The following is a 24281-nucleotide window of genomic DNA, read 5'->3' on the forward strand; positions in this document are numbered from 1 at the left end:
TCACTGTACGTACCACATCAAACATCGTTTGCAACTTAGGGAAGTTCAAACGCTTGTCAATCAGCTTCCTGAGCCATTCATTCTAACAGGTGACCTGAACGCCCATAATACGCTGTGGGGTGACCTGCGCTTCAACGCAAGAGGGCGTAATGTAGAAGACTTCCTTTTATGTTCTGGTGTGGTTCTGCTGAATAAAAAAGAACCCACTTTCTATAGCACCACACATAAGACATTCTCTTCAATAGACTTTACCATAGCTTCTCCAACTCTATTGCCATACCTTGGCTGGAAGGTCATAAAAAACCCTTATGGAAGTGACCACTTCCCTATTGTTTTAAATCTAACAAAACAAGCTGGCTGCCCTCCACAGGTTCCCTGATGGAAAAACGACTCGTCGAACTGGGAACTGTTTCAAAAGTTTACGTACTTACAGTGGGATGATTTGGTTTCATTTAGTATAGATGATGCTGGTGGCATATTTGACAGGTTTTATAATTGACGCTGCTGAAAAATGCATAAAACAAACTAACGGACTTGCTAATAAGTGTCGTATACCTTGGTGGAAAGATGAATGTAAAGAGGCACGTAAAAAAAACAAAATAAAGCTTGGGGCCTGCTTCGCGACTCTCCAACTGCGGAGAAGCTCATTAATTTCAAGCAGGCAAAATCACAGAGCAGGAGAATACGTCGACATGCTAAGTGGGATAGCTGGGAAAGGTACATATGTAGTATCAATTCTTACAAGGATGAGAGTAAGGTGTGGAACAGGGTGAACAAATTAATAAGGCCGGGAAACACAACCACTTCCCTTAGTAAACACACAAGGTGACAGCATGAAAGATCAGGCCGATTTCCTGGGCGAGCATTTTCAAAGTATTTCTAGTACATCCCACTATGCGCCAACTTTCTTGAAGTTCAAGGAACACGCAGAGCGGGAGTGCCTCAAACGAAAGTGCGCAACAGAAGTACCTTACAACCGTCCGTTTAGTCTCGCTGAACTCAAGGCTTCTCTCTGTTCTTGCAGCAACTCAGCACCAGGTGGTGACCGCATAATATATGAAATGATCAAGAACCTGCACTCAGAAACATTAAACATGCTTCTGTCGCTTTACAATACCATGTGGATATCTGGACATATTCCATATTCCATCCTGCGTTAGCCAGCAGCTATAGGCCAATAGCACTAACAAGCTGTATGTGCAAGTTATATGAAAAAAATGTCGCAGTTTCACCCGAAAGGCGAAGCATCAATTGTGATAGCAAATTAGTAGAGAGCTATACGGAGTAAGGATAGTAGTTTTATCAGCTGTATAAACTTGGACATGCAGCAGCACCAGCAACGCGCAGAACTGTTATTGACGCCGTCGGCGTTTTGCCCGCTTTTGTGCCAAACGCGCGCTGCGTTGGTGACTGTTGCTGGTGCCTCTGGGGGCGGCTCAGAGGTTTTCGATGAGATCAGAACGGGACACTAGTTGAGCAGCGTCGGAAGTCTTTACCACCTTCTCGCCTCGCAACGTTTTTATATACAGTGTAGACCGCTTATAACGTAAGTCGCTGGAGTCGCGAATATCCGCACTATAAGCGGTACCGCACTATAACCAAAGCAACAATTTTCAAGGCCCGCACATATGCAAAACATGTGCACCAAGCCGCCACGCGTATGCGACAGTCGAGGAATGCGGCTAGAACGTTTGCATTCAATTTACAGTCGAATCTCGTTAATTCGAACCAAATCACGCGGCGGCGCCTCCGACCGGCATTGCTCCGGCACCGCCATAGAGCATAAGCTTAGGAGAGACGCCTCAATGTCGCGCGCGAACAAAACAAAGCAAAAAAAAGAAAAAACGCGGCGGAAATTTCACTCTCTCAAATAGCAAGGTCGCCGATTCTGCGTTGCGCCGAAACATGCGTGTACGCGCCGACGTCTCAGCCACGGTAGCGTGGCTGAGACGTCAGCCACGGTAGCGTGGCTGAGACGTCTGAGCCACGCGTAGAAAAATGGCAGCGAACCCTTCTTTTTTCCTTTATTACTTTCTAGTCACGTGTTGACCTTGCACACTGCGGCTATGGCACAGAGGGAAGCAGCGGCGCTGCCCCAGGCCAGCCAACGAAACTACCCACGGAGGCAAACGCACGCTTCCCGATAACGAAACTTCGCGGAGCTGGCGCCGGGCCGTCTGTAGCGGCGGCGCCTGCACGGCGGCGGGTGCGCTAGGTGAGTAGTAAGTGGTTCGTGTGGAGAGGGAAATGTTGGCGCTATCTTCTGCAGCCCTTGAGGGAGCACGGCTCAGCGCCAATGCTAGGTGACAGTCGAAAGTGACAGAGCTATGAGGGAGGGCGAGGGGAGCCACCGAAGCGGCGGAGTTGCCGAGACGAAATCTGCTTCCCTGCCGCCCTCCTCCCTCACATTCCACGATCTCCGCGTGCGCCCTTCGCCATGCCATGCCAGCGCCGCCCGCTCCCTGAAGTTTTGTTTCGTGAAGCGAGGGTTGGCAGTTTCGTGGCCCTCGCTCGCTATGCGCGCCGTGATGTTTCACGACTCGCACTCAAGATTCTGGTTTCAGCCTCACTGGCTGTTCGTGCACACCACGTGCCCTTCTCCTCCACTTCGTCTCTCTTTCTTCCTCGAGCACCCCTTGGGGCACCCGTTTGAGGGGAGCGTTCACCGTCTCCGCTGACTTCCGTACTCCCAGGCAGCCGCACTGTAACCGGTATTTCGTTTCCCGCAACTGCACTATAAGCGATACGTGTATACATGGAGTGCTATGGGAAAATTAACGGGAGTCTGAAAAGACCGCACTATATCCAGTCCTGCACTATAAGCGGTTATGTTATAAGTGGTCTATACTGTAATTACGCATTTGGTGCTGCAGCTAGACGTCGCCTCCCCTTCCTCCCGTCCCCCCACAGCCTTTCGTGTGACAGAAGTCGTGTTTGCTCTCTATATATGGTGATTGTAAAGGAGGAAAGAGATGCTTAATTCTGCAGCCCTTCATGGAGCACGGCGCAGAATGCGCGTTTGCTCTTTGCCGTGCGTTCGCTCCCCGTGAAAGCATGCATCCCTCGCGCGCTTTCACTTGCACATACAGCATACGGCGCGCGGCGATGATTTCATCGCCGTTAACGTCATACGGAACCTCGCGGCCACGGCGACGGCAGAAATCCGCTTTGAGTGTCCATATAATTGCTATCACAATAAAAATGGTGAACCGGTGTCTAATCTATTTTCTGGAAAACAGCCATCTACTTGACCCCCTCCAATGTGGTTTCAGGGGAGGTAGGTCAACAATAGACCACCTTGTTTGCATTGAGGCAAACATTAGAGGTGCTTATGTACACAATTCTTTCTGTATTTCTCGACTTGGAGACAGCCTATGACACAGCATGGCGATTCGGAATCCTTCGAGACGTTTCTGCGATGGATGTACACGGCAACATCTGATAGAAAGCTACTTGTCTAACCGCATGTTTTGTGTTAGAGTGGGCAATGCCCTGTCCAGAAGTTTCACTCAAGAAACTGGTGTGCCACAAGGGGGTGTGCTTAATTGCATCCTCTTCATTGTGAAAATGAATTCCCTTCACAAAGCCATTCCATCCTCTGTTTTATTCAATATATGTTGATGATGTACAGATAGGATTTAAGTCTTGTAACCCTGCAATATGCAAGCGACAGGTTCAGCTTGGACTGCACAAAGTGTCAAAATGGGCAAATGAAAATGTTTTTAAGCTAAACCCCCTCAAAATTTCCTCTGTACTTTTCTTTAGAAAGAAGGGCTTAATACAAGATCCTAATATTATGCTGCATGGACTTCTTCTTCTTTCTGGGGTTTTACATGCCAAAACCAGTTCTGATTATGAGGCGCGCCGTAGTGGAGGGCTCTGGATTAATTTTGATCACCTGGGGTTCTTTAACCTGCACTGCAATGCAAGCACATGGGTGTTTCTGCATTTCGCCTCCATCGAAATGCAGCCGCTGCGGCTGGGATTCGATCCATGGACAACACATACTAATCAACACTGAACATAAATTTTTAGGCATTATGTTCGACTCAAAACTGACCTCCATTTCTCACATCAAGTATTCAATGCTAAGTGCCTGAAAACAATGAACATCCTGAAAATACTGTCACACACAACATGGGGGTACGAAACTGCCGTGGTTGCTCAGTGGCTAGGGTGTTGGGCTGCTGAGCACGAGGTCGCGGGATCGAATCCCGGCCACGGCGGCCGCATTTCGATGGGGGCGAAATGCAAAAACACCCATGTACTTAGATTTAGGTGCACGTTAAAGAACCCCAGGTGGTCCAGATTTCCGGAGTTCCCCACTACGGTGTGCCTCATAATCAGACCGTGGTTTTGGCACGTAAAACCACATAATTGAACATGGGGGTACAGTAGCGACAGGAGATGCCTCGTGAACCTCTACAGGAGCCTTGTACGATTGCGGTTGGACTACGGCGCCGTAGTGTATCATTCTGCTACCCCCAGTTCTCTCAAGATGCTGGACCCTGTGCATCATCTTGGTATCCGCCTTGTGTCATGAGCCAATAAAGGAAGAAGGAAGAAAAAGCAGAAGAAGAGAACAAGAAGACACGAGGAGTCGGTGGCAGAAATAAAGAAGAAAGAAGTTAGAAAATAAGAGCTCCAAATAAGAATACAATATGAAAGCAGAAGAAACGCATAAGTGCACGCGCAGCTTCGTGGCCAACGGGAGAAGAGAGCAACGTAGCCGAAGAGAGCAGCCCAGCTACGCTCTGGGACGAAGGCAGGCAGAAGGAGCTGGAGGCCGGACAGGACGGGTGGATCGCGGAGACGGCGGCAACCCAATGGAAGCTGTTCTTCAGCTGCCGCGGCCACGACCCGCGAGCTGAGCGAACGTCCCAACGGAAGCCACAGCTGCAGGCTGACGGCGCCGCTTCCCGGATTCCCTGCGGCTACGATCCGCAGGCTAGCGGAGTTGACCGGGCGATCCAGGCGCCTCGGTCATCCCACCGTCCTGACCTCCTGACCAGCTCTGCAGTGGACCAAACGTCGGACACAGCGACGTCGAGTCTACGACGCATCGGCGGGCCCAACGACGTGTCGTCGGAAGCCACGACAACGAAGTGACGTGGTCACGTCGAGGTACTTAATGTAAATATTTTGGACTTATGAATTTTGATATCTGTGGACTCTGGGGAATTTCTAGAATTGACTCTTGCTGTAAATTGTTTGTTTTGTGCTGTTTTCTTTGTCGTTTGTTTTTTTAATGATAAATGTTTGTCTTAAACGAGTGACTTGCCTTGTCTGTCTTTAGTCTACCGAAATTCGTGACGCCTTGCCACCGGTGCCTTCCGGACAAGTCCTTTTCAAAGCCTCTATGTCGAATTGAACGAATGGTCCCTTCATCTACAATGGTCATATTCTACTTTTAATTATTTTCTGAAAGTATGTACTGACAAAGACCATCCTTGTTGTCCCACCATTAACGATATGGCCTCTGCAACACTCTTTCATAACAAACCTGCAGCGAGAGAGCCATTCTCACTTTGTGTGAGAAGGCTGAGCAAAGATATGGACGTTCCGCTTCTTGAAAATTGCCTAATGGCTCCTGCTAAGCCATTACTGCCGTGGTTGTGGCACATCATTGACTGCGACACGTCATTTGTGGAGGTAACGAAGCACGCTCCAGAGGACCACATTCATAAGCATTTTCTAGAATTACAGTTCAAATACTCGTGTCCAGAATATTACACAGATGCGTCTAAATCACATGCCGGCATATTGTATGCAGCTGTCGGCCCAACCTATTCGGAGTCCTATGTTCTTCATCCTCACACAAGCATCTTTACAGCAGAGGCGTATGCACTATGGTCCGCTGCGAAACACATCAAGCAGTTAAAACTACAGTGTAGACCGCTTATAATGTAAGTCACCGGAGTCGCGAATATCTGCACTATAAGATGTACCGCACTATAACCAAAACAACGATTTTCAGGCCCTGTACGTATGCAAAACATGCAGACCAAGCATGTAGACATGCTTTGTACTATTCGCGCGCACATCGCGATTACATTTGCTCCAGTGCGCTGGCGAAAACATAATCGCGATGTAGCCGGTGCTCTTCAAGCTCGACAGCTTTGCACCGAGTCAAAACGAAACAACTGTTTGCCGCAACCGCTGCAGAAAAAACCGTGACCGCTATCGACGCGATTATGAACGACGACTTTGCGGTGCTGAAGGCACGCGCCCGACACACACATCCAGTCGTCCAGTCGCTGCAACTGGCCATCGAAACCGTGTCGCTACCTATCCGATCATCGATGGCGACTATGCAGTTTTTTAGGCACGCGGCTGACGCGCGTACCGAGTAAAAACGAAACTACTGTTCGCCGCAACCGCTGCGGAGAAAACCGTGGCCGCTATCGATGCGATCGTGGATGTCGACTAAGCAGTTTTGAAAGCCCGCGGCCAACGCAGTGTTATGCGCGGCGGTAAACGCAAGAATACAGGCTTTAAAGACACAAATAGGCTCGGAGCGTTCCGGCGTTGCTGTCATTCACGTACGATTTCAACTGATGGCGGTGGCGATGCGGACTCCGCCGCTTCGTTTCGGTTGGATGCTAGCGCCGTTCTTGCTCTTTTGTGTCGCACATTTCCGGCGCTCCTCGCTCACCGAGCTCCGAAAGTAGTCCGAATTAACCGATGTGCGGCCAAATAAGTCTGAAATAACGAGAGTTTGATTGCGTTGAATAATGCATATGCCGGCCAGGAGCACGCACCTTGTTGAGAAGCGTGCTTGCTGCCGCCCTTGTCGGCGAGATTTTCCCGCGGAAGCCGCATTATAACTGGTATTTCGTCTCACGCGGCTGCACTGTAAGCGGTATGCGTATACATCGAGTTCTATGGGAGGGTAAACGGGAGTCGGAAAAGGCCGCGTTGTAGCCAGTTCTGCACTATAAACGGTTACGTTATAAGTGGTCTATACTGTACATAAGGCGGTCATATACACAGACTCGTTAAGCGTCGTTAAAACATTCATGTCATGCTGCAAACACAGAAATCCAGTAATTGCAGAACTTTTCTCTGTCCTGTGTACTATTTATGCCTCTGGCCAACATGTAACGATATGCTGGGTGCCTGGACACAGAGGTATTGAAGGTGACATGCTATCAGACCGAATGGCTACTTCCTTAGATACAAAATCTTGCAACATGTCCATAGCTGTTCCGGTTATAGACCTAAAGCCATATTTGCAGAAAAAACTGAGAACCTACTGGCCACATGAGTGGGATGCTGAAATCCTTAATAAGCTCCACGTGGTTAAGCTACATTTAGGGTATTGGCCATCACTTACCAACTCAAGACGAAGTGATGTCCTCGTCTCAGAATAGGGCACACTTATGGTACACATAGGTTTTTGTTGACTGGCGGTGAGCATCCTATGTGTGGTAGATGTGAGGAAACACTGTGTTCAGCATGTCCTCCTGGATGTCGAGAGGAAAAGACACTTCCCCTTAGCATATAGGCACTGTATACCATTTCACCTGGCACTGTTTCTAGGCAGAGAACCGCTATTTGACATGAAATCCGTTTTAGCCTTCTAAATGACATTCGTACGCTCAATGTTTTCTGCCCAAGAATTTCCTAGCACAGCCTCCTGCGAGAGGCCACTGTTACGATGTCAACCCTTGTTATACAGGGTGTCCCAGCTATCACGCAGCACGATTTAAAAAAAGAGGAACGGCGTTACGCGAAGCAAACCTAGTGTGTATTGTTTCCAGTGCAGTGGAGTAGCCGCCAGTAATTTTTTCGTTGCTGAGATTTAATTAGCTAATTGTAATTAATTATCTAACTCAAGAAGTACTGCCCTAATTATCAAAGTGTCAATGAGAAAGTTGTAGAACAACATGAAAAACTACCGATACAGCTTTCTGTTACTCTGTACGTGCTACATAAGTGTTTTTCCGAGCGTGAAAGAAGCCCGCAAATACACGCAAAGTGCCTCGAGCAGCCAGTCGCGCGGCACTTCGAGTTCGGGCTTCGAGTTCGAATTATCAAGATTCAACTGTATTGCTACAAGAAAAAACAAGCCAGTTTACAATTTATCTGCCTTTGAGTCTGTATAAGTGCTGTCCTTTGATTTAGTGCAGTGGTAATGCTACACTGGCATTCGCCGCGGTGGCTGCATTTTGATGGAGGTAGAATGCAAAAATGCTCTTGTACCGTGCATTGGGTGCACGTTAAAGAACCCCAGGTGGTCAAAATTTATCCGGAGCCCCACACTACACCATGTCTAATAAGCAGATTGGGGGTTTTATATATATATATATATATATCCTCCTGAGTTCCAGCTATGGAGATTTGTCCAATATATTGGACATCAAATACTCCATTACTATGCCATCCTCAGTGTATTTTTCCGCGTAAATACCATTTGTCCAATATTTTGGACACCTACTAGTGCCATCTATGAAGTTTTGTCGAAGTTGCGCCATGCGCATCCGGAAATAAAGGAGACGACATGGCGGCGTTCAGCGGAGCGGCCTTCTACGGCGACCGCCGAAGAAGTAAATGCTGTTCATGTTATTATTTGACCATTTTACCGTGTTAGTTATGATTAACTGGAAAGGTAATGATACAGGGAGTATGCTGAATGGAAAATTTTAGTTGCGCGTACGCTTGCTTTTCTCTGCTAGTGAGTGACACTGGCACTCAAGACCATCATTGCGAATGTGCGGATGCCACGTGCAGTGCGTTGAACGCGTGTTAATTTTGGTGTCACGTGACGTTTCTTTGTGCTTGCTTGTCTTTTAAGTGCGAAGCACGCGAGGAGCCCGGGCTGCCGGCGTGTCATGTCGTGGTCACGCGCAAAAACACAGTCAAAACAAGTGCAGAATTAATCAAAACCGGTTAAAAAAAACTAACATGTTTGAGAATAATCAAGCATTAAGCGCATCAATTAGCAGGAACTCGTGAAAGTCATTAAAATCTTGTAATTTGATCGCATGTCGTCGTGGCCACGCGCAGCAAAGGCTCCACGTGCGTGTCGCTTTGCCTCTATGTGCGTGGCAGTTTCCCACCAGTTGTGCCTTAGCACAGGTGTCAAAACGTATAATGGGTTGCTAAACACAAGATAAACACAGGATAAAACAAGATAAGCACAAGGAAAACACCGGCGAATCACTGCTTCGCACTTCCCCAGCTTTCATGTTGAGTAATTACCGCAGTTTACCAAGGCCACTGTACCAAATTTTCTTTTATGGCGTGCATGGATAAAGTGCCACTTTTTTTTCGTTCAGGGACAGGCCTCGCGTGTCGGATGACACGGCGGAGCAGATACTCCAGAGCAGCTCGTCAGACCTCGACTTGTCGGACAGCAACAATGACACTATCGCTGATCCGAGCTCTTCTGCGCCCCTTTAGGGCCAGAAATTAGGACCCACTTCGTATTTTATTTGATATTTGTAAAATGTTGATTATTAATGGTTTTTCCAGCATTGGGGGGTAACAATTTTCTTCTGTAAAGTAGCTTGCGTTGCTGCAAGCCCACCACTTCAAAATTTACCTGATAGAGTTCCAGTGTCCAATATATTGGACATCATGCCATACTAAAACCATGGACATTACTGAAATAATAAGCGTCACTTTTTATCTTTGTTGTCTACACATCATATCTTGAAAGTTTCAGGAAAATCTGTGAACCTAAATCCAACCCGGAAGTCAGGAGAATATATATATATATTATACATCTTTTTTTTTTGTCTACACTGGCAAGAAAGTGTTATGCCCACATTTATCCTGACAGTGTTATATGTTTGTTCAGTACCAAACAGTAGCCATGTAATGGGGTCACTATAATATCCTGCCATATGATCCGTGCACCATGGCATTCTTGGCATGGGACCTGCTCAAAACCATGCAAATGTGTGGCCTCGTTATTTTGTTTAAATGGCAGCAGCCAAATAGTAATTGGATCATTATAAACGACAGTAACTCTCTATAGTATTTTTTTTTTTTCGCTATGCAAGGCTTTATGATGGCCTGCCATTAGACGTTCTTGTGTGCATGTGAGAGAGAAGAATGTTTAATAAAAGGAAAAGCACAAAGGTTGGCCAAAGGAGTGCACGTGGATTAACTTGCACTGCCTCTTTAAAATAATGGTTACAATTGGGACAAGTTGATCTTGTTTTTAAACATTGGTGAAATTTTTGCTGTGGTTTAATTTTTAGCAGTTAGGAAATTTGTATATTGTGGGCTTGATTAGCATTTTTTTTTTCATTTTTCTTTTGCTTTGCTGGGGGATACAATGAGAATTACTCTCATGTAAGGATTTCATTGTCTCAAGATTTTAATCAAGACTACTTTTTGTGCCTTTTGTAGAAAGGCCCGCTCTGGACTTTCTCTTACTTTATATTTCGAGGGAGACTGGTAAGGTTATTCTCCACTTCACCCGACAGATCTCGGTGAGCATGCCTTCATTGGTCATAAAACATTTATTATACAGTCAAGTATTGTATGTTTATATCTGTAACATCTGTGTCCAGTATTTCCTAAAAAGATTCTGAGACTGGAGTTGATGTTACTATAGTTTGTCTATCGATAATGGCCAAACATCTCTTTAAAATTGTTTTAGAAATAGTGAATGCAAGCAGCTTGCATACACGTAATTATGGGACCTTAGGTTATCAAAGAAATTGTGTCAACAACAAACCGGTTGTGTTGGTGTTGCCATTATTTTTATGCAGCATTTTCATTACGTTTTTGTTAAGTTGTTGCCTGTGCCATTCACTTCTCTTTACCAGATGAATCTGAATAAATATAGAGGGAATAAAATAAAACATGATGCCCCTTCCCCCAAAACAATATTGCAAGCCTTGAAAGCTTGAGCGAAAGAAATGGAAATGGTTGCTGCAATGGTATTAAGGCGTTTACGATCTCAGCTCCCCGCCAAACAGTCTGCCATAAAACCGAGTCAGAGCAGTGTTGGTTGCATCAGCTCCTCACTGTGGATGAGCTTGACTGCAAGTCAACTGGGCTGCTGCATTGCGTGCTGCCCCTGTCGGCAATCACACAGCTTGACTTTACACCTCCATCCTCCACAAGCTGTTCCGGCAGCAAGTACTCAGCGGATGGGAATTGTTCTGAGCATGTTGTCCTCAGTGCTGCTTGACTTATTGGCACAGGTGGCTGACAGAATCATGGACATTGGGTTCACTGTCATTTCCATCATTTCTTAAGCTCCGCATCACCTTCAGTGAGCAGCTCGGCTGCAATGTTTAAGAACTGGCTACTGACCTGAGCGCACACTGTTCACACCGGCCTCACTCTGTATAATGACCTTGACACAACAACCTGTACTGGAAACGGATCACTGGTCTGTGCCGTGTGCTGGTGCCGTGAACATTATGGGAAACTTCTGTCAGTGCCCGAAGCCCTGCAACTTTATAGCAAAGGCCTGGACCATGCACTGAAGGTGGCCAGTGCCATTGGCCCAACATTCAGATTCCTGTTCCATGTTACTAACAGCTTAACCAAGATCCACTACCTCATTACCATAGATGCTGAGGTGTGCATCATCTCTCCTACGCTGGATGAGCACTACCCGTCACCATGTTTAATGGGTTGATTGTAAATATGTATGTTCAGAAGTCAGTAACACTCAGTATCAGCTTACAGTTAACTTTTCGCTCACTTTTCCTAGTTCATGCCCTTCATTGCTGCAACAAACAGACTTCTACCAGTTGCCACGACCAATACTTGCCAGCATCATTTCACCAAAGTGTCTTCAATGCTCTACACTACTTGTACAGTACTGCACATAAAAGGCCAACTGCAGCGAAATTTTGGACTGCGTAAAAGCCTAGTTTAAGTTAGTGTAGATAGAGAGGAACCTCCTTGCAAAATTTGACGTTTGAAATACGATGAGAAGCGCCACAAAAAGCTCACAAAAGTATCCATTTTTTGATACCGAAACTGACCTGCCGTAATGGTGTAGTGGCTTTGGTGTTGCGCTGCTAAGCGTGAGCGCGTGGGATCGGATCCTGGTGTGGCGGCTGCGTTTTGATGCAGGTGAAATGCAAAAATGCCCGTGTATATTGGGTGCACGTTAAAGAACCCCAGGTGGTCAAAATTAATCCGGAGTCCCCCACTATGGCGTGTCTTATAATCATATCATGGTTTTGGCACATAAAACCACAGAATTTAATTTTTATACCGAAACTGAAAAAAAAGAAACGCCACCATTACCTCTTGCCAGAAGTCACACATGACCTAGAACGCCTGGCTCCTTGCCATGACCTCCGAGAAAAGCCCAGACCATGAGAACACTTGCTATTGATAGTGCTTCAAAATGGACAATCTGGACTTTTCTACTAGCTGTCAGTGAAGTTAGTGCAGGAAAAAGCTAGTCCGCACCGCATAGCACGGCTAGACTGGAGCACACAAGCGCAAGTGCTTACTCCAGCCTGGTGGTGCACATAGTAGGTGTTGCGCTATACGCAATGCCTAGATGCAGCTACAGTTGCACATAGCTGCATCTGCTGTGCTTGGCCGCCCAATCTCGGAGGCCATGCTGGTGTGGAGCATAGATAACTTCGCCGCCGCGAAGTGCAGCGACGAGCTCTTCGCTGTCTAGATGCTCAGACCATGGCTGGTTGAGAAATCGCCAGGTAAATGGAGTAGCCAGGCAGCAGCTGCGCTTCGGAACTAGAACCCGACGGGCTCTTATGATCTGGCACTGCTCGCGTCTGTGCTGCTCCACGAGATTCTCCCAGCACTTTTTTTTTTATTTTTCTCATTCTTCGTGTGTTAGTTCGCTATTGGTAAAATTTGTTCGTTTGTCATTTCCGCTCTTTTTCTTTATCTTCCATTCGCCACATGCCAGCATCATTGCCTCTTCATCGTCCTCGCGTCGTCTAAGCACTGCACAGCACCACGGACACCGCACACCACATGAGAATACTGCGCACTAAATGAGACGCTTCACCAAGATTGGTTCAGTGGTATATACTAGTACTTATATATAACAAATTTATCCAAAGTGAAATTTTGTTGCAGTTGGCCTTTAAAGCTTGTCCTCTGCACTACACTCCAGCTCCTTGCCGAGTTCTGCTACTCATCACCAGCTGCACCTCTTAATTTTGTTGACTATGCCAGTGGTGTCAGGACTGTTTTGCATATTGTTCTGCCGCCTCTTCCTTGACAACATTTTTAGGAGAGCTTAGTTAACCATGCACTTTGCTACTGCACATATGTTCTCCTGTAGAACTATGCTACATACGCCCCTTCAGCCGCCTAAAATGGCCTGTGTAATGGGGTCAAGCACTGCCTAGAACACTTTGACCTCCTCCTCAATAGCCATGAGAACACCATCTCATTTGATTGAATCAAGCCTGTCTACCTCAACGCCCGTGTCATTTTTGACGACAATAAGCAGTCCACTACCTCACCCTTAGTCTGCCTCCCCATAACATAGTGCTTGCCTGTCCGAGTAAAGAATCGCTTGTTCATCTTGTGGCCTTTTTTGCTAACTCTGTGGTCAGCCGCAGCCCAATTGTCGAAGGCAATGAAGCCGTACCTGAGCAAGGTCCTCGCACTTGGCATGGCACAGCAACACATATTTATTTATGATACTGTTGGCCATAAGGCCATTGCAGGGTGGGTTTTAAGGCATCCAAATACAATTTCGGTATTACAACAATATGCTGGTGGCAACCAGGACCCGAGGGCACTGACTGGTTGTTCACGACAATCGACAAGTGGCTACTTCTGTGCCTGTGTTGAAAATAGTGTGTTATATACATCTCACCTAATGTCCCTGCACAAACACACATATATACAAAGAAACACATTTGCTTGTCCTTTCTCTGCCTCGTTTATTTCGCGCCATTCAAATGTTAGCAGACAGCACGAACTTCCCCAGCAACAAGTTCTCTTGCTGCCCGCTGGCATTTTTGATAGAATACATTAACTGTCCAGTGTGTAAGCTTGAGTACCTGTGAGCCTTGTGCTGGGCTGTGTGTTTATGAAGTGTAGCAACTTTGACATGCATGTGCTTTTTTTTTTTTTTTCTTTCAATGCTACAGCTCGCAGATACAAATATTTTCATTACTGTAAATGGGTCATCACTTCAGCTCTCATGGAAAGCTCCACGCCAGTCACTTTGCTCTTCCCTTTGGGTAAGCATTAACATTCATGCTTCATAGGCGTAAAACTATGTCAAAGGGCCCCTCACCAGGCCACATAGCAAACTTTACTTATAGGCTGGAAGTTGTTACGTGCTTTCTAAGGAGTGTTCTACCGCAAGAATTTTTCAAATTACTTCATTCATAACCGAGATGGAAATACTTGAAGTGCCGCGAACCCATAATTTCAGAAGGCGAGTGTCACCACCACAATAGATACTCTAGAGTCTCCACTTGCTCCATCTAGCCTCTGCAAGCAAAATTCCTTCCCTGCGTTCTCCCATGCTGGAACCAGTGAATCGCGTGACGAATACGTCACGGGCCCTGCCTTTTTTTTTTTTTTTCTTTTCTCTCACGTTTTTGCTGAGTGGCACACTTCCGATGATGGTCTCATGCGCAAACTGTTGCATTTGTCTTGTTTTGCGCAGCAGACAATTTTGCGCACTCTGCACGAGAACAACTGATTAGTAGCGGTATAAGACAGTGCCACAATCACGAGCACTGAGGCAGACACGAGAGGATGAAAGAGCATAATCGCAGCGCTAGAACACGGTAGAAAAAGACAGTTTGGTTCTCTGCACGCGCTGCTGCATGACATGGGAACAAGCAGGCAGAGCGAAAGTACATATCTCTTGCCACGGTACGCAGTAAAACAAGAACACGCAGACATGCAGATTGTATGTTTTATTATTTCTCAAAATTTGAATTCGTTTATTGAAGCAACAGATTAAACAAATAACTGATGTTGCCTTGAATAATTCTCAAAGTAACGTGTCACTGTGAGTGACATCGCAGCACTGACATATACATAGCACTTGTGCGATCAACGTCAATTCTCCGGCTGGGAGCGCAGCGCCCGCGAGGAGAAGGGCAAACAGCGCTTGGTTTGAAATTTAAGCTCTTTCCGTGGCGCATAGGGATGTAATACTTAGCAGACACGATCGTTAGGACGCATTGTATGTACTGTGCTTGTCTGCTAAAAATGGCCAGATCTGGTGAGGGGCCCTTTGAAGACAGAAAAATGTACAGCTTTTTTTTTTATACTTTAAAACTCATAAAATTTCGAGTTTGACAGAACTGGCCTAAGCAGGTGGAATAATGTATGGGACACTAGTTAGAAATACTAAAGCACTTTATACTGACAGATCACTCTTTTATGTCTGTTTGTGTTTCCTTAGTGCAAAACATTTGATTATGGCCTGAGAAAATAAATATCAAACCTGCATTTTATAATTTCAAGCCCAAACTACGACAGCAGCAATGTCATTGTGATGTCATGAGTGGCTGTATTTTTAGGCGTTTGGGTATTATGCATGAAAGGTCCATAAAAGTTCCTAGGCTTGGCAATGTAATGGATTTTTGATCAATAGGCAACTAGCCTCAAGCAAACACTGCCAAAGTCATGGGCAGCTGGTGTAGGAATTTCAAGGTAGCATCGCCACCCATTTTTCATTTCTTCTATCCTTCTTAGCCTTGCGTTTAAACTCTGAATATTCTACAAAAGGTGTAGCAGAGGGAACTCTGGCACTGCACTCATTCAGCTACCTAGGGAATGATGGGTTTGTCAGCTTTTTGTGCTTGCACCTTCAGACGTTCTTTTGGCTTTTTTTTTTTTGTGCTTTATCTTGCAAAGCTACCAAGAAATCATAGTTTTCTAAACACAGCAAGGCAATAGAAGTATTTGGGCACATGCTAGGTCTTTGCGAATCGTTGCACTTATAATGCAATACTTTGTCAAAAATGATCTATTTGCTGAGTCGCAAAGTCATTTTAAGCCAGAAGGATGAAGTCTAGGCAAATCCATGTACTGCCCCATGGTTGCAACACTGGCTGAACTGCATACTTGAGCTTCTAGAGATGCTAGTGCCAGAATTAACTATACATTTTTAAAGAAACTCCATGGTTAAACTGACCCCTTTGTTGACCTGTGACTGTAGTCTACCAATCTAGCTTTACTTGAGGTGACACTTAAAAACACTTCGTCTGAAGAAGTATTTGTTAAAAACTCTATTTTTGTAACGTTTGTGGTAAGAGGTTGATTAGGGCTAGAGAAAATGAACGCCAAACTTCCATAATAATTTTGTGCCATAACCCCAGCGCCAGTGCATCAGTGTGACGTCATGGACTTCAAAGTATTTTCTCGTATTTGGGCCATTGTGACACAGTAGATGTTCTCGAAAGTTGCTAAGTTCAGTCTTCGGCTTTTTTAGAATGCAATGTAGTTCACTTTACCAATAAAAAATTGATGACTTCATAGCAAGCTGGTGTTTGAATTTAGCTTTGGCATTGCCACTCGTTTTTTTATGCTTCCATCTTTGCTGGCTTATCAAGCCTCCGTTCATGGTAAGAGTGGGTTTCTTGGTATTGGAGATGTGTAATTTACTACTTATACTACATCTCAAATTATTTTAGCTTTAGTGTGTCCCTTTAACAGTTTTCTTTAGCATCCTCTTGAGGCTGTTGAGTATCTAGCACAACATTACTGCTTCCTTTGTCTCCACAATCATACAGAAAATTGTCAGTGGCTTTTGAACAGCTACGCTTGGTTAGTGATAAGAAAAAAAGGAAAACGCTCACTTTTTTCTTTAAACATATCTGCCTCTAAATATTGTCTGATTCATCACATATCCTGGAGCTGCACTTGTAGTGTGGTCTTACTCCTGATACCTTGTGCACTTGTGGGGTTTGATCTGTTCTTACGACACCACATGGCTAACTTGACTGATGGTTTTTGGCATTCTACCAGTTAGTACTTGTAATTAGTACTTGTAATTGAGTAACATCACACACTTTCTAGCTTGAAGATCACTCTCTCTGGTTTGGTTACATTTGCAATTTTCTGGAACTGTGTAGGTTATGAAAAAAATATAACTTAGACTGAGGTTCTGTCAAACATGGCCTCCAGCAAGCATCGCAACTCCGAGATTTAATAGCACAATTGGTGCACTTTGGCCATATTGACATTAGTAACATATGTTAATGTGTATCAGTCATAATGCTGCATGTTGAAATAACAAGAGATGTTATGATTATATTATAATTGCACATCTACTGTTGCTTTCAGTGGTGCCATCTGCGTGAAGGATCACTACCTGGTGATTGCACAGTGAAGGCTGTAGTGCAAGCAAAAGATGGTGAATTTGCAATTGCTAGTCTTTTCATAGCATCAACGCAAAAGGAATCAAAGGCCACTGGAAACATTCCACGCAATCATCTGTTCAGGTGCAGCCCATTTTGATTACCTGAGAACTGAAGAATGCCTCAGGCATTAATGAGGTCACCTTTTAATGCTGCATTTCTTTCAGTTAGTGTGCTGCTGTTCAGCGAGAACTGATGTGTTGTGTCAGTCTACCCGTAAAACATGCTTGCATATAATACAATATTTCACAAAATATTTTACTTGCTTTCATATCTTGCCCCAGAAAGTAGATGTACCAAGCCACATTCTGCTTGGTGCGTGTTCTAAATCAGTCACATAAAATATGGCATAATGCATGATTTGTTGCGTATTCAAGAAAAAGGGGCCTCATTTTAATATTATGGAGTCTGCAGCTATTGAGTAAAGCAAAAAAGAAAAGGAAAAGCACGACTTAATACTCCTGTTGGGGCATCAAACCACATAAGTAAATAGGTCTTTTTTTTTTCCTTACGTTTTCTTTTTCTTGCACTTTGAAAATGGTAGGTGTTCAGCTTTGATATGAAGACATGTTTTTAGTAGGCTTTAGGAACATTATCTTTTAGTCGTGCAGTACTCATCATAAAAATCACGTTGAACAGGAAAGTAGTTTTCATCATGCCAGGATTATTGTGCATCATGGCCATAAGGTTTTTTGTTTTCTAAACTTATGCAACGTATACTTATTTGGCGGTATGAAAATGCGTGTGTATATTCCTTTTTTCACTTTGTGCCTTCAGTTGTGAACTGAGTGCAGCCCGCGCTTCTGTGTTGGAGAATGAGCTGAAGACATGTAGGCAGCTGCATGACCTCGAGCCTCTCAACAAGTGTAAGTGCCCAACAGATTGTCTCAGAGTGGTAATGCACACTGTCCTGTTTGTCTTGAGGAAGAATCCTGTTTGGTTTCTGGAATAATTTTAGAAAGAAACCCACCATCTTTATTTATCTTATCTGCCTTTTATTAACTTAATCATGGAGTTTGTTCATTTATTCTTTATTTGCTTGTGTGTGTGTTTTGTTTTCTACATTTTGCATGGAGGAGTATCATAAAGGGTGTACTACTACAAGCAGCGTTCAATGTAAGAACCGAAACCACAAGTGGAAAATACTAATACCGAATGATAGTGAAACTTGGGTAACTTGGTCAATTGTTAGGTACTCTCAACTGCTTTAGGTACTCGCAACTGCTTCAAATTTCCTTCTCTGGCTCACATTTGGGCTCTCTAGGTTTTGCATCACAGGTGCACCAGCCCGTCTTTATGTACCATGCCAGGAATGTTTTATGTGAAGGCGACAGGCTTGAAAAAAAGCATCATTCTTTTTCTTTTTCACTCGAGCTTTTCGCATTATTTTACGTTTTAAATGACATAATCAGAATGATAGAGTGGTGCCAACACTGCATATCTTCCTCAGACCCAACAAAATCTTAGGGACACATTAACATTGAAGGTCAGTCTTTATTGACAACTGGTTTCTTACAAACACGAAAAACTACTTTAATCAGGTGGTGTGCTTGGTTACGTGCTTGTATCAGCACCCTCATGTATGTGGACAAAGGGTCAATTTTTCCAGTTTGTTCAGATAAAAGCATCTTTTCTTTGCCTAAGCACATAGATACTGGCTTAACGTTACGTGACAGCTCATTGTCTACCTGCTGTGGTTGCTTAGTGGCTATGGTGTTGGGCTGCTGAGCACGAGGTCGTGGGATCGAATCCTGGCCACGGCGGCTGCATTTCGATGGGGGCAAAATCCAAGAACACCCTTGTACTTACATTTAGGTGCACGTTAAAGAACCCCAGGTGGTTCAGATTTCCGGAGTCCCCTACTACGGCATGCCTCATAATCAGATCGTGGTTTTGGCACGTAAAACCCCATAATTAAAAATAAAAAAACTTCATTGCCTTCACTTTTTGTTCTATATGACTGCATCATCTGGTTGCATTTGACACATTCATTTCTTGTTGGTGACGATGCAGTGATATGTCTCGCACAAAGTATCTATTTTCTAAAAAACCAGTGAAACAAAGTGATTGAACACCTGCATCTAGCTTTATGTTATACCAGAATATTTTAGTTTGTTTTCTGGCCTAATTTTGAAAAGGATGAAAGCCGATGTCCACGAGGGTGGACACTGGGTATGAGTGTCTGTAATGTCGCCACTTGAATTGCACTGGTCCTAGCAGTTTGTGGGCAGTGACATCTTAAACGTAATCACTATAAATTGAAGTAGTACCTTTCTTGTGTTTATTCTTGGTTAACTTGGTTAATTTCCAGAAATCTTTTGCATTTAATTGCCGTGACATACGATAAAGAATGTTTGTTGCCTTGTAACTCGGTAGGTACTATCAGCGTCAAATGAAACTGTAACAGAGGAGCGCATGGCTGAAGCATAACTGAGGGTATAGTGAGCGCTGTCCTGTCCTCACCATTGACAGGCGCGCACATCCGGTTTGACTGCATTGCGAGGTGATGCTGCCGCTTTTGCGTTTCTGTTCTGGTTCTCTTTTACTTGAAAGCGAGAAAATAAAAATCGAAGAATACAGACACTAAAATATCGCAGCATAGGGCGAGTATTATCGCACAGTGCGGCGAAACCGTAAGTGCTATCGGTTTCAAGTGAAACGTGAACAGCGGTGCACGTGGTACGGTTTGCGCCATCATCATAACTGCGCCAGTATCTTTTCTTGCTTTGAACTAAAAGAGAACCAGCACAGGAAACGAAAAGGGGGAGCATAACCTCGCAGTGCGGTCAAACCGGATGTATGCGCCTGCCAATGGTGATGACTGGACGGTGGGCACTATACCTTCAGTTATGCTTCGGCCACGCGCTCCGCTATTCGCGTTTCATTTGACGCCGATAGTACACAAATATAGCAGCATGTTTTTTGATAGTGTGATGGAGCAAATATTTCGTTTTTATTTCTGCAATTTATAAAAAGAAAAGTTGGGCATTAAAGAAATTCTTGTAATACTTAATGCCAAGCTTATATTTGAAATAACCTTTAAATATAATGTTCGCCACAGGTATAAAAATTTAGCATTAAACCCTACAAGTGCGCACATCCCTTGCTGTGCCAGAGTAAAGCCATGCAACAATTTTCGCTCACTCCTTGCCTTTTTCGAGATAATTCACAATTGCGAAACCCTCGTGTGCTGATCACAATATCTGTACAGAATGACGCACAAGGAACCCATGCAGTTTTAAGTGATGCCAAAATTCAAGAACTTCTGATAACTTTGATTTGGAGGACTCTGATCATAAACTAACACACATTTAATATTTTTCTTAATCAGACACTAGCTACTCTAGTTAGTAATTAATTAGTATAGTCATTATTTTTGTTTAAATATTAGAATCAATAAAATTGGCAAAGTGTTCAGCAATGTTTTGCCAATAAATATACTACTTGAATTTAAATTCTGCTTGCTTGTTACTTTGGCAGAAAGTGAATTTGATTCACCTTACAAAAACCTCCGGCATGTAGTGGGCAGAAACACCCGACACACACAGGTTGAAGATGTGTAACTAACTAGTCACTAAGTTTCAGCATTCAAGTCTTGAGAAATCAAAATGTAAATTAATGTCAAGATCGGCTGTGTTCTAAGTTTGCAAATTTTTTTTCGTTAAAGATATTTTTGTAGTAATAGGAGAAATTAAAATGATAATTGATATTTCACCTCTGTTTCGGTTTGCTAAGACATCAAGCAGCTTTTATTAATGAGCATTCAAATTTCAGAAATCAATGCAATTTACCTAATATCGCTGTTAGGGGGTACACGTGGCAGACGATCGAGCGCGGCGATCGAGTGTGTACGTAGCATCCAAGGAACGTGCCTCATGTGACCCGAAACCGCTGTTTTGCACTCGTGGCATACTGCCCAGGCAGTATCGGTGGGGGCTTTTGCACCTTCATTTTTTGGTAGGTACATAGTACTTTTTTTTACAAAAGTTACGTACTTCCAGCTTTAATATTTCGACCATAATTTTTGTTATGAATTGGAACATTTCAACTAGCCTGCATGTTCCGTTTATCTGGCCGCAACTCACTGTATTTAGGTGTCGCCATAAGTTTAATTAGCAAAATGCAGTGTGACGTTTAGCCAGGCAGTAACTGTTTTACTTGAACCATGAATGCACATATTTACAATTTAAATGAATTTTAGCAGTGGATATAAAAATAGAAACTTGTTTTTTGAGGTAAATGGGCATCATCCTTGTGAATATTTCTTGAGAATGTGGTGTTTTTATGTCACACTACCACTCACCACAGTGGCTCTCTCTGGCTTTCTGCTGCTGAGAACAAAGTTGCGGGTTAGATTTCTGGTCGGCTTTTCACTGGGGACGAAATGCAAAAATTCTCGTGTATTTGGATTTTGATTCTTGTTAAGGAACTCCAGGTGCCCAAAATGAATCCTGAGTGCTTTGGGGTTTGGGGATGTTAAACCCTACAATTTATTTTACTTTGTCGCATTTTCCGCATAATGTCTGACTATACATTCCCCCCCCCAGAAGTTTGCGTAACGGTGTAGGCAGTACAACATCTAATGTGTCATAAATAGCATTCTAGTGGAGTAGTACTTGTAGACATTTTTTTTTATTACTAATTTTGTTTCTTTTCAGGGCCTCTCCTTACTTGTGTGCTGCTTATGAGGGCACTGGATGGATGCAAGTTTAGAATGGATATTAAAAATTTCCTGGCTAAGTTGACTGCTGTTGACCCTATGAGGCGAAATTATTACAATGACCTAAGTAAGTTTCTTGAATCAGTGAACAGTGTGGCAGGCATTTGCTTTGTTTATGTGAGTCATGTTGAACGCACGCCTGAAGTAATGGTGTGACTGCATCTTTCAACGTGTAGCACTTATGTTGTTCACCCTTTAGTTTTGTGTAAGGGCCTTGTGGTATGCATATCTTTTTATAGCAGCCTGCTCACCTTGCAATATTGCTAAATTGCTTCGAGAGTCAATATCTTCCCTCTAAAGCAGCCTCTTAATAGCAGCGTGCTTGTAGCTTTGCTTTGTCTGTTGTCTCTGTGCTCAGCTCTGGAGATCAGGATGCTGGAGGCTTCAAGCTAGCCTGGCGTAAACTCCTTTTGCACTTTTTAAATAAGGGCGCCTACTCCAAGACAGAGATAAATTTCAAGATAGTCTGTATTCCACAAATTATACAGACATGTTTTACTCCCTCAATTACAGCCATTGACTGCCCTCATTTGAACTGCCTCTGAACCTTGGAAAATGGTTGCTAGAGAATTAGCTTGCCACAGTGGCTCTGTGGCTATGGCATTCTGCTTCTGAGCATCAAGTTGTGTGTTTGAATCTCGGCTGTGGCAGCCATATTTTGTTGGGGAGATGGAACACAAAAATCCTCATGTACTAAGCTTTGGGCACACATTAAAAACCCATGTTGTTAAAATGAATTTGGAGCATCTCTCACGGTGTCTTTTATAACCACATTGTGGCGTTGGTACATAAAACCCCGGCTCTTTTCCTAGAGGATCTGATTCTGAAGAGTTTATCAAAAAAATTTTAATCCTCCTAGTAATATGGTTGTCACACGGTGCACATTCGATTAGGATCGAGCCCAATCAGGATTGAATTTCTTGGTCGCCACTGGCTCTTTAACGCCAGTTGCAGAAAGGAGCCAATCGCAGTGGAGAAATTCGATCCAGATTGGGCTCCCTCGCGATCAAAAGTGCACCATGGGACACCTGTATAAGAAGTCACAAAGAGTAGGCTTTGATGTATTCATGATTATTGCTTTTTTAACTCTGCCTGGTGGTAATAATGTGAAATGGCATTGCCATTGGCACCTACTTTTCTTGCAGACTCAAAGTTTGCTTCTGAGAGTGTCATTGAACGGTTGGACGAAAATGACTTGACTGCCGACTTTTCTGGCCAGTGCCTGACTAGCCTACGCCACACCGATCACCTGGCCCTTTTGCATGAAGTAGACTTCAGCAGAAACCAGATCAAGTCAATACTGCCACTTGGATGCCTTTTGAGCATTCGAAACCTTATACTAGATGATAACTGCATAGAGACATGTGAGGGCCTTGGTTCGCTACACACACTGACCCTCCTTTCCCTTCGAAACAACAGTATCCTTTTTTTTGATGTTTGAATGGGCATGCCATGATAGTGTATTTAACCGTACCTTTATTAGTCATCTTATTGGGCATATCATAACATGTCTAATCAGTTTTCTTGTGAAAAGCTGTTTGTTACTGCTCATAAGTTTACTTTTGAACATATTTTGTGTGACTTGCTTTGTGACTGCTGAAGTTTTTGTTGCATTGAGTGACACACTTCAACTCGATAAACTTAATAGCACATTTGCACTCACTCCTACTCTATCTTGTGGATGGCGAATTGCTGCTTCTTGTCTATAGTGAAGAGCAAAAGAAATATAAATAATTAATGCAATAAACTATTACAGTTCAATCTTGCCACCGAGCAACTTGCTACCATATGCCGAGGGCCCATGATAATAACAAACCATAACAATAGTCCATGGAAAGCGAACATTTCTGGTCTGGAAGTGTGGGCTTTGTAAGCATTTGCAAAAGCCACTCATGCCTAAAAGTAGGAATGACTGCATAATGGCAAGTGCCATGTGCCCTATATAATCTGTACACAATGTGCTTTATTACAGAGTGTACCATTCCTGCTTTGAGTGATCCAGCATAACATTGCAGAGAAAATAAACCAAAATACAGCAGTATCTGCTGAGTACTAGGTACTGCACTTGTGCTCAGGCATTTTCTCTAAGCAGCTCCATTCCTTCATTCTGCAGCACAGTGCTGGTGGAGAACTTTAGGTGAGGTTGAGGCACACTGTGCAATATATGTTGGCAAATCAGCATTACACATTTTAATTACCGCTGTTGCAATTGCTCAGTGCAGGATAAGTGGCATGAAAGTGCACATAATGAACTGGCT

At 44.0% G+C, this 24281-nt stretch overlaps 1 protein-coding gene across 2 annotated transcripts in view; it reads left to right on the forward strand.

The window, feature by feature from the left end:
* Positions 1 to 24281, forward strand: part of LOC119435929 (geranylgeranyl transferase type-2 subunit alpha-like) — a 44083-nt gene that overhangs the window by 14667 nt on the left and 5135 nt on the right. For both annotated transcript variants that reach the window (XM_037702630.2, XM_049660899.1), the window contains exons 7-12: positions 10363 to 10445; positions 14067 to 14159; positions 17230 to 17387; positions 18081 to 18169; positions 21962 to 22090; positions 23169 to 23441. In XM_037702630.2, the coding sequence (XP_037558558.1) occupies positions 10363 to 10445; positions 14067 to 14159; positions 17230 to 17387; positions 18081 to 18169; positions 21962 to 22090; positions 23169 to 23441 (825 nt within the window). The remainder of the gene's footprint in view (positions 1 to 10362; positions 10446 to 14066; positions 14160 to 17229; positions 17388 to 18080; positions 18170 to 21961; positions 22091 to 23168; positions 23442 to 24281) is intronic.

This window comes from Dermacentor silvarum, chromosome 1 (genome assembly GCF_013339745.2).
Source record: "Dermacentor silvarum isolate Dsil-2018 chromosome 1, BIME_Dsil_1.4, whole genome shotgun sequence".
NCBI classification, from domain to species: Eukaryota; Metazoa; Arthropoda; class Arachnida; order Ixodida; family Ixodidae; genus Dermacentor; species Dermacentor silvarum.